Source organism: Pygoscelis adeliae, unplaced genomic scaffold, assembly GCF_000699105.1.
Source record: "Pygoscelis adeliae isolate BGI_AS28 unplaced genomic scaffold, ASM69910v1 Scaffold467, whole genome shotgun sequence".
NCBI classification, from domain to species: Eukaryota; Metazoa; Chordata; class Aves; order Sphenisciformes; family Spheniscidae; genus Pygoscelis; species Pygoscelis adeliae.
In genome coordinates this window covers 1,120,700-1,130,245 of record NW_008825253.1, presented here as the reverse complement: position 1 = coordinate 1,130,245, position 9,546 = coordinate 1,120,700, and the positions used below count along the sequence as shown (strand labels likewise).

At 45.4% G+C, this 9,546-nt stretch overlaps 1 protein-coding gene across 1 annotated transcript; it reads right to left on the bottom strand.

Moving 5' to 3' along the window:
- Nucleotides 1-5,526: 5,526 nt before the first annotated feature.
- SSTR5 (somatostatin receptor 5) lies at nt 5,527-6,639 on the bottom strand. The gene has a single exon (XM_009329416.1). It carries the CDS (start codon nt 6,637-6,639, stop codon nt 5,527-5,529), a length of 1,113 nt encoding a protein of 370 aa, XP_009327691.1.
- Nucleotides 6,640-9,546: the final 2,907 nt, after the last annotated feature.

The window sequence follows — 9,546 nt, the reverse complement described above, 5'->3', positions numbered from 1 at the left end:
TTCTGCTTTTCAGCATCCTTTGTGTCTTTCTGATCGTCACTTGTGGTCAGAGCATCAAACGGGCCATTGAAAAAAATGGGTGATTAGCAAGGTATGACCCTTCATCATGGACTGCAAATTTGATTTCACACTGAAATCATCACTGATTTGCTCCACTTCTGTTCAATCTTGATGTAGGAGTAAGCTCCAGGGCTAGCTTGGACATGCCAGCGGAGCAGCCCTGATGTCCCAGGGGGCTGAAGCCTCTGTGTCCCCGAGGGGACAGTGCTGCTACCCGGGAGATGAGCTGGGGGCTGAGATAACAGCCCGGCGAGGCGGGCTTGGGCAGGCTTTTCACAGCAGGTGAGAGACCTAAGAGTTACCATCGTAGCAACAGCCAGATTACTTGAAAAGAAGACTTTTTAAGACCCAGAAAATACGCAAACGATTTTTGGGTTTGGTTCATTCGATGCATAAATTGTATACTTTGTCCAGAATGTTTTATCAGAGGAAAGCGAAGACGATCTCTGTAGCATAAGCCTGAAGACGACGGCAGATGATTAGTGCATGGTAACTCTACACAATACATGCTGACCTGACTTTGAGTCAGAGAAAAGAACAGAGAAATTTCGCTTGGTACACAAAGAGCTCGTAGTTTGCACTAAAACTCTTCCTCTGTGGTAAAAGATGATGCTTTTGTTAGCACAATATTAATGTTTATAAAGCGCCTTGGCATGAAACGCTGTTGGCTTTTCTTTCCAGCATGTTATAAAATCATCATGGAAAGAAAAACAGAGTATCCCTAATGCACCAGATTATTGTTACACTGGTGTCTCCTGATACTGCACCAGATTAACATGACAGAGCAATAAAACTCTGGATCTTCATTTATCACACCTCTTTAGCTTTCTCCCATGCTCAGAGAGGTTTGAAATGAATATTAGCTTTTTCCCTGAAGAGAAAATAAGAAGTTACTCAGAAATCATCGATATTTCAACTCGGCCAATTTTTACTAAAGTGCTGGTCTTCTGAGTATTCTTCAGTTCTTCTGTGTTCTTACCTAATGCACTGAGGAGGTTTTTTATTTTCTTTGGTTTTGGAGTTTATTCTTCCATCTGCTTCTCGTTATATTGCTTAATGTCTAGGGGTGTGACTTATTCTAGCAATGTGGTTTTATTTTTGTGTTAAAGTAACACTCACAGTCCCTGTGGGTCTGATACACCTCAGTCTCAAAGGTGTCTAAAAGGGGTGTCCGATCCCGGGATGAAATATCTGGAGGGACATTATGGGTTTGCTGCCTACCTTCTGTCCTCAAACCACCACCCTGAGTCTGCAGGTGGTTTTGTCTGACTCCACATTCCCCCGTCTCTAGTCTGAGCAGCCTTCTGGCAAACCAGTGCCCAACTCCCAACCTCCCTATGCCATACGCTGGTCTCTGCCCCACCCATAAGCTTATTTTAAAATATAAAAGGCTAAGTATGAGACTGTTGCTCCTTGCACATTTTAATTCTGTCGGTGGTGCTGCCAGTCCCAAACGTATCAAAGGTTTCTTGTTGGACTGCTGGTTTCGAGGCTGTTGGGTGCACTTGCTTCAAGTTTCTCAAGAATCCTTCATAATCCCCAAGTGAAATGATTTCTTTTAAGAATGAAGACTGAGATACCCAAGCAGCCCTTTTCTCAGGCAGCCTTAGGAAAATACTAGTGAGGACTGGCAGCGATGTCACCCTTCCCCTCTGGTCCCCGACGCATTGCCTATCTCCAGGACTGGCAGCGATGTCACCCTTCCCCTCTGGTCCCTGATGCGTTGCCTATCTCCAGGACTGGCAGCTCTGATTTTTATGGAGCTCCAAGCACATCGGTAGGAGACAGGAATTATAAGTTTTTTATTCGGTCCTGCCTTTCAGCCCTGAATGCCGTATGGCGGAGGTCAGTACCATTCTCCCCAATTTTGCGCACACAGAAACTGATGTACAAGGGGTGAAGTGACTTGGGCAGAGTCCCACAGCCTCAAGGGCAGATTCCTAAATCTCTCCTTGGCATTTCAGCTATTCCCTGCTCATAACTGTGTCTTGTTACTTCCATAGCAAATACTAATATAGCATATAGCTAGCAAAAGCAACCAGCCTTGCTCACCTTTGCTGTTACTGTGAACACCCTTCTGGTTTCTTCATTCTGCTAATATTCCCCACGCTTAAGAGCCTGATCCCAGAGGATCAGGCCGGTGATGGGCGATGGCATAGATGTACTCAGCAGCACACTTTGACTTGAATTCTGCATCCCTGCGCTTCTGCAGAGCAAGCTACCAGTGCTGCATACACGGGGCACCCTCGCTCTGCCAGAGCATTCATTATTACTGCTGCTTGCAAAATGATCTGTGAACTAAAATGGGTTTTTCTAATTCTGTCACTGGAGAAGAACTTCTGGCTAATCAACTGGAGGCAGATGGAGTCGGCAGAGATGACATAAAGGCCTGCACTAATTACTCCACGTGTCTCAAGAACTGATAAGAGAGTTGATTTATGCCTGGAACAGCCTGATAATTCCGGAAATAATAGATATTGCATGACTTAATTAATCAATGTAAACCTGGTTGTGCTGTGAGTTTGAATTAATGGCCATGGTATAGTGCAGGTGTATGGAAGGTGGGCTACAGCCTGCTACTGCAAGAAGCCTAAATGTACCTACTAATGGCCCAAACCGAGGACCAGGCTCTGGATACATCCTGAATTGTCTCTCATTGTATCTGGTGAGTTCTTGTGCTCTTGTGCCTGGGGGATGCGAGTGTGGCCATGTACAATAGCACAAAGAAGGAAAATGGTGCATATATACACAACAGTGGGTAGGAGCAAGAAGTTACTTAGGAATTGGTCCATCCTATGAGTTCATGCTAAATAGTTGCATCAGGAGTAAGTAGTTTTAAGGCCTGAGTGGTTTCAGCTCAGGCTATCGCCCTGCCTGGTGTGCTTGGTCCTCAGGGCTGGTGGTCATGCAGGCAGGTCTGTTCTGTGCCTGCACAGATGAGAGGGAACACCCTTGGGTGGGAGCGAAGGCTCTGTCCACCCTGAGCTACAGGTCCTGCTGGCTGGAGTCAGCCTACAGGGCAAAAGATATTTTGTTCTGGCTGTTGTCCTGTTTTCTCCCTACACAGACCATTGCAGCTCTCTGGCCCGTCATGGGACCTCCATGTAGTAATCCCTACCTCTCACCTCAGGCTGATTTTTTGGACATAACACAATTTTGCTCTTTGTTTTTGCAGATGCACGATATTTTCCTGGACCAGCCTGGGAGGATGGACAGGTTTGACTCTGTTTTCACCCTCCCAGGAGCCTGTTTTTATTCCTCCACTGTGGTTGTTGAAGTGAAGATAGATGTATGGCCTGGTTGAGACACACCGATGGTAGGCCAGAATATATATCACTGAACAGAAACACATGCTTTTCCCAACTAAGACAGACGTCAATTAGAAATATCTTAGGTATGAAGACAAATCCAAAAAGGGACTTGGCTGCTAGGGCTTAGGTAGATCCAGAGTCAGTTTTAGCCTATTAAGAAGCCCAGTGACTGGGTCTCTGGGCAGGGATTTAACTTCTCCTGCAGAGCATTTTAAGGGGAAGTATTTGTGTACCATAGTGCCGCATGTTTTAACAAATTAGACCGGTTTTTAGCAACTTATGGCACAGGTGACCCGACACGTGAGTAGATTTTGAACAGCGCATGTCAGGACATGGTTTGGACTGGGAAATACAAGCTCCTGAGAAGGACAGTTAAGACAAGCAACAGGTCTCCACTTCCAGGCAGTCCTGAAGGCCTCGGTGAAAAGGACTCGTGGAAACAAGCTGTCGTGGACTAGCTGATAATGGTAACTTGGCTTTGAAACATCTTCAGGCTCCTCTGTTGAACTTGCTGAGCCTTTGCAAAGCTCTAAGGGGGAGAGGACTGCAACCTGGATCTCATTTTGGAAGGCTGCCAACCCCAAAATCTTCAGCAATTTCAACATGGAGCCTCTCACTCTAATCATTCTTGTCCACCCTTCTCTGGGTTGCACTCTAGGTGGGAACCATGTCAGCATCATTCTCTGTTCAGAGTTATTTGAATAATCTGCCTTGATTGTACAAATGCCAGGCTGATATTTACTGCTGGTGCCGGGGCTCAGCCACGTCCCTTAGAGATGCTATAGAAGGTCACTAAAGGTTGGAAGGACAGGTGAGATGCCCTCTCCTTTTGTATCCCCTGCCCTGCTTGCAAATATGCAAATAAATTTCCTTACAGAAGGACTGTTTGACCTGTGTGGGTGGCAGTGGTGGTGGAAAGCAATTTCTAAAGAGAATAAGTAGTTTCTGCCCGGATTAAAACAAATACCTAATTCGCTTTCTTCCTTTTCGTGTATGAAGAGTCCTCACTTTACAGTGCAAGTAGCTTGGATCAGATCGGAGGCAGGAATCGGGTCTGCATGCTGTTCCTTGCTCCCCCTGTCCTGCTCTATGGTCTCCCATTAGTCATTTGATCTCTATTTATCTCCTGAGCTCCCAAGCACCATGAGGGGCAGCGACTTTCCTTTTGGTGTCTGAGCAGGACAGAGCCCCACAGGTCCCTGTGCTTGGTCCTACCATACTAAACTATATTGCATCTGCCATGATTTAAGCATCAAAGACTCAGCTGTAACTTTTTTTGTGAAGTGCCTGACAGTGCTTGGCGAAGCCATGAAATGGATAGTCAGAAGGGGGTTGAACTTGTTTTAATTTCTGAAAATACAGTTTATATTCATGTCCATACTTACATTCAGAACCAATAAATATACACAACAGCTTTCCAGGACTTCACAATCATCATCACTTACATAATAATAAAGTGGTTACATTACATTTTATATGCAGTTTGGTTTAGAATGTGAAAGTATTATGAATACATTGAATCCTTTCAACAATGTTTTCCTAGTCTTGTTTTTATTCTTTCTTATTGTCTTTGGAAGATTCCCGAATACTATGAATCTCTTATATGGGTTAATGACAATAAAACAATGTAAATGGAGTACACAGCACTCTATAACCATGGTTCATACACAATTTCAAGATCAGTGCTGTGGCCTTTTTTGTATGAAACTTCCTCTTAAGAAATAGTGTTTTTCTTTTAAGAGATCCCCTTGAAAACTTCCAAAGGTATTATCTGAGCTGTTTTCTGCTTTGAGCTGGTCCCAACAGTGCAAATCTGCCATAAACTCAGCTTAACAACGTAGTTAAAACAGGTTTAGTGTTGGTTTGCATCGCTAGAGCAGTACAAAGCTGGCAGTGTGTACCAGTAAATCAGTTCTCTAGAGTACAGAAAGTGGTAACACATGTCTGACTTAGCTAAAACACCGTAAGAGCTTCACCCAGCCCAGTATAGCCCATTACACTTTTAGCTGGGAAAGGGAGGGGAGTGAAGAGAAGTCTATGTACATTTATTTGAGCTTGTGGGTCTCCAGATTTTAGCTTTGCTATGAATTCATCTCTCCTTTAAGTCCCCAAGTTCTCCAGGTCTACAAGTGCTTTGCAGTAACAAACCATGCCCTTAGACCTTGCTAGTCTGCATATGTCCATTGAATTCAATATTTCTCTGGGTTAACATTGACTCCTGCAAGCGGCTGCTGTTCTCTTGCCTGTGTTCAATGGGGTCACCATCCTCTACACCATTGCCCTTTCGGAGGCAAAGGACTTTCTGAAAACTCTGCTTGAAGTTGTCAGAAAGAAATCCATAAAGAATGGGGTTGGCACAGCTGTTTGCATAGGACAGGACCACCACAAAGAAGTACACCCCTACCAACACAGGGTCTTCTGGCAGTATAAATATCAAATTGACAATGTTCATCATGTAAAATGGGAGCCAGCAAAACACAAAGACCACCACAATGATCACCACCATCCTGGTCACCTTCCTCTCCGATCTCCTCCGCCTCGTAGACCCAACTCGGATCCCCGAAGATTTGACTTTAATCACGATCAGCAAGTAGCAGAGACAGATCACCAACAAGGGACCAAAAAAACCAAGGACCGATGTGTAAATGATGAACGCTGCTGACCAGATGTTGACAGGCTCTGGCCAGTTCATGTTGCAGGTGTGAAAGTCTTCCTGCACATCCGAAAAGATGATGACTGGAAGCACCACCAAGAACGAGAATGTCCAGACAGTCACGCTGATGAGCTTGGCCACCCTGGGACGTCTCCACTTGGTTGATTTAATGGGATGAACTACTGCCAGGTAGCGGTCCATGCTCATCACAGTCAAACAAAAAATACTAGTGAATTGGTTAATACCATCTACAGTCATAACGAGCCTGCATAAAAAGGAGCCAAAAGGCCAATAGGAGATGGCGTTCTGGGTGGCCAGGAAGGGCAGGCCCAGCATGAAGAGTACGTCAGCAACGGCTAAATTCAAGATGTATATGTTGGTGACGGTTTTCATCTTGGCATAGCGCAAAACCACATAAATGACCAACGTGTTGCCGCTGAGTCCGACTGCACATACAAGGAGGTAACAGATGGGAATCAGGACTTTGTGGATGTATTTGAACGGGGGCTGCTCTGAGAGCGTCCCATTCTCTGTCACATTCGTCAGCAGTGAGGAATTCACATCGCTGGAACTAGCTTCTGTGCTATATGTGTTGGAAAAGTATAAAGGATCCATATCTTTTACTCCTCAGTTTTTCTTTTAAGGCTAAGAGAGATTAAACTTCATAGGCATCTTGTTCCTAGAAGGAAAAAAAAAAAAAGGAAGAAAAAGAGAGAACGAAAGAGTGAATTCAAAGTAGACTAAGTTTTAGACAACATTCAATTTTCTGCCTGAACAAAGGAATTGCACAAAGAGAGAGCCCAGGTGCTCATCCCAGTAGATGGTGGTATCTGTTTAATTTTCACAAGCTCCGTGCAGTGGGGTCAGGGCTGGATGTAACTGTGAAGATGGGAGGCTCCACGGCAGTAACACAGCATGCATCCCGCCGGGAAACACAAGTGAGAGGGGAGAGCGTGATGGTCATCGCACTTCACAGTCAGAGGCAGAAGCTTTCCTGCAGCAAAGGAGTCTGAATGCCCCGGCATGTGGGCCATTCGGGTCCAAAGCCTGCTGGTAACAAGGCCAGTCCTTCCTCTGCTGGTAAGAAATGTTAGTTCTTGCATGCCTCCTGTGCCACTTGGCAAGCAAACTTTACCGTTTGACTGTCTCACTCTCTGTAACCTGTTGTACACACATTTTCCTCTTTCGTGAAATCAAGGAGCAGGGGGCATAATGTGCTCTACTTCCCAACGTGCACAAAAACACACAAATGCAGAACCCACCTTTCCTCCTAGCTTTCTGTCTAAAAACTGATACAGAAAATGTTAGAGGATCATTTTGAAAGACTCTGACCGAACAGCGAATACAAATCAGACTGAAAGCAGAGCCCTGGCATTAGTGCCGAAAGCTTTAAAGTCCAATTAGGTGCAATTCTGCTGTCGCTTAGCGGAGGGTGCCTGGAGAGGCTCCGGGACTGACTCAGCCCTGTCTCACTCTGGTACAAGCTCTGGGTGCTTTCAGACTCCAGAACCAAAGATAGTTCCTGGCTCTTCGTCTCTGAAGCTCCACTGCGATGTTTCACAGGTCTCCCTGTTTACACAGAAACAGTCTCAGTTTGATATATTCAAATGCCACTTACTGCCTGGCAGAACCAATTGAGAACCCCCAGGGAACATCGGCAGCTGTGTAGGTGAGGAAACAAAACCCTCCGTAACAACTGTCAAAACCCTAGGAAAAAAATCAATGAACTCCAAGATGGAAAGGACCATGTCTGAGACCCCTTTTCAGTCGGGTCAGGCCGTGTGCATGCAGATGGGAAAACTGCAATGCAAAGGAACAAGCTGTTTCTTTTTCATCTCTCAAGGCTATTCTTCTGTTAGTGTTTCTGAATCCCTCTCCTCTCATCCTGAAGTGTGCTTTTTGTCTAATAGACACCTTTCTTCTGCGAGAAATCCAGACTGCAGTGGGCAGCTTCAGGACATGGACAGCTGAACAGATTTGGTGATGGACTATGTTTTATCAGACAATCTGAAAAGGGTTGAAAATTTCCAACGCTCTGTTTCTGTGGCATGCTTGATTCACATGAATATTTTTTTGTTCTTTGTCTGAACGTGGTCTAAGTAGGTGTTTATAAAGCTTTCCACTACAAAAAAATGTTAAAGCATCTGCTATAAAAGGGTGGAGATTCAAAACACGAATCTGGCCCAAGATCTCTCCCAAGTCTGGCCAGCAGACAGTGGTGAAGGTGCTCAAGGAGGATATACCCAGCAACTTTTGTTCCCATCGCCTGATGGTTGGGTTTTCATAATAATCTGGGGGCATGAATCTGGATTCAAAAACACCCAGCCCACATTGCACCCATGCCTTTCAAGCAAAAGCAAAATTCAGTATCATGTAAGCATGCAAGAAACTTCTCGTCTCCAAGAGGAACGCAAACACCTCCACGGGCTGGTTACTGTGCTTTCTCTTTGGGTGAGAAAAACTGCCGTGGGTGAGAGTAGAAGTACCTCCAGCTACCAGCAGTAATCATAAATATGGTGTTCTGATTTGGAAATGTGCAGATGGGAAGTAGGTGTCTCACATGTAACTCCGTGGCTGGGAGGAGATGTACCAGAGAAATCAGAAACCCAGGGTGGCTGGGATCGTAAAGCTGAGAGAGCTGCCAATGCTCAAACAAATGCTGGCTTGAAGATGGAGATGAGAAATGGGCAGGGAGGATCTGCAGGTCCTGAATAAGCTACCATGGTGTTTGGGGTTTAGGTATTGCAGCCGTGGGCTCCCTGCAAGTGTCATTGCAGTCCCTGAGAGCACGCTGCAGGGGGAGGTCGGCTGAGACCATGCTCCTTGTGAAATAAATAGGACTAAACTCACTGCTTGTATAAGCAAAGGCAAACTCCAGTTCTGGCCAAAGAATGGACGTTTTAATTCTGTTCTGACAGTGGGGGAAATCTGGGAGAAGCCAAAGCAGCACCACACTCCTCTTGGGCTGCGAGGGTTTTGATCTTTGGAAGACTGCATTTTCTTGCTGGTTAGCCAGTATTTTTGAAGGGAAGGATATAAAGGAAATGGGTGGTGGGATGGGGCAGTCGGTGTTTATAAACTCGTATTCATGGAACTGCATCTTTGGGACCGAGTATGGTGCTGAGATTGGGAAGGCGCTTCTCCCCAGACTAGCTCAGCAACATCCAGCCTGGGCCAAAAAGCAAAATTTTTGTTCTGGGACTGCAAAAATAGGAGGACAGTAAAAAGAACCAGTGCTGGCACTCAGTAGGGGAAGGTCAGGAAATGCAGTCATGCGTGGCTCTCATCCTAGTTCTATAAAAAACGAGGATGGACACCTTTCTTCTAAAGTTACCTCCTTTTTCCCCACAGTACATATCCTTGAAATTGTTGACTACAGAAGTTACAGAGTAAGTTCTTCAAGCCTGTTGCTCCTTCCACTGCATTTAGAGTTCAAGCCTTGGGAGAAGCACTGAGGAAGAGGAGTTCCTTTATGTGGATAACCTACCGCACAAAATCCCTGCTTGCCAAGGGCCTCAGGTT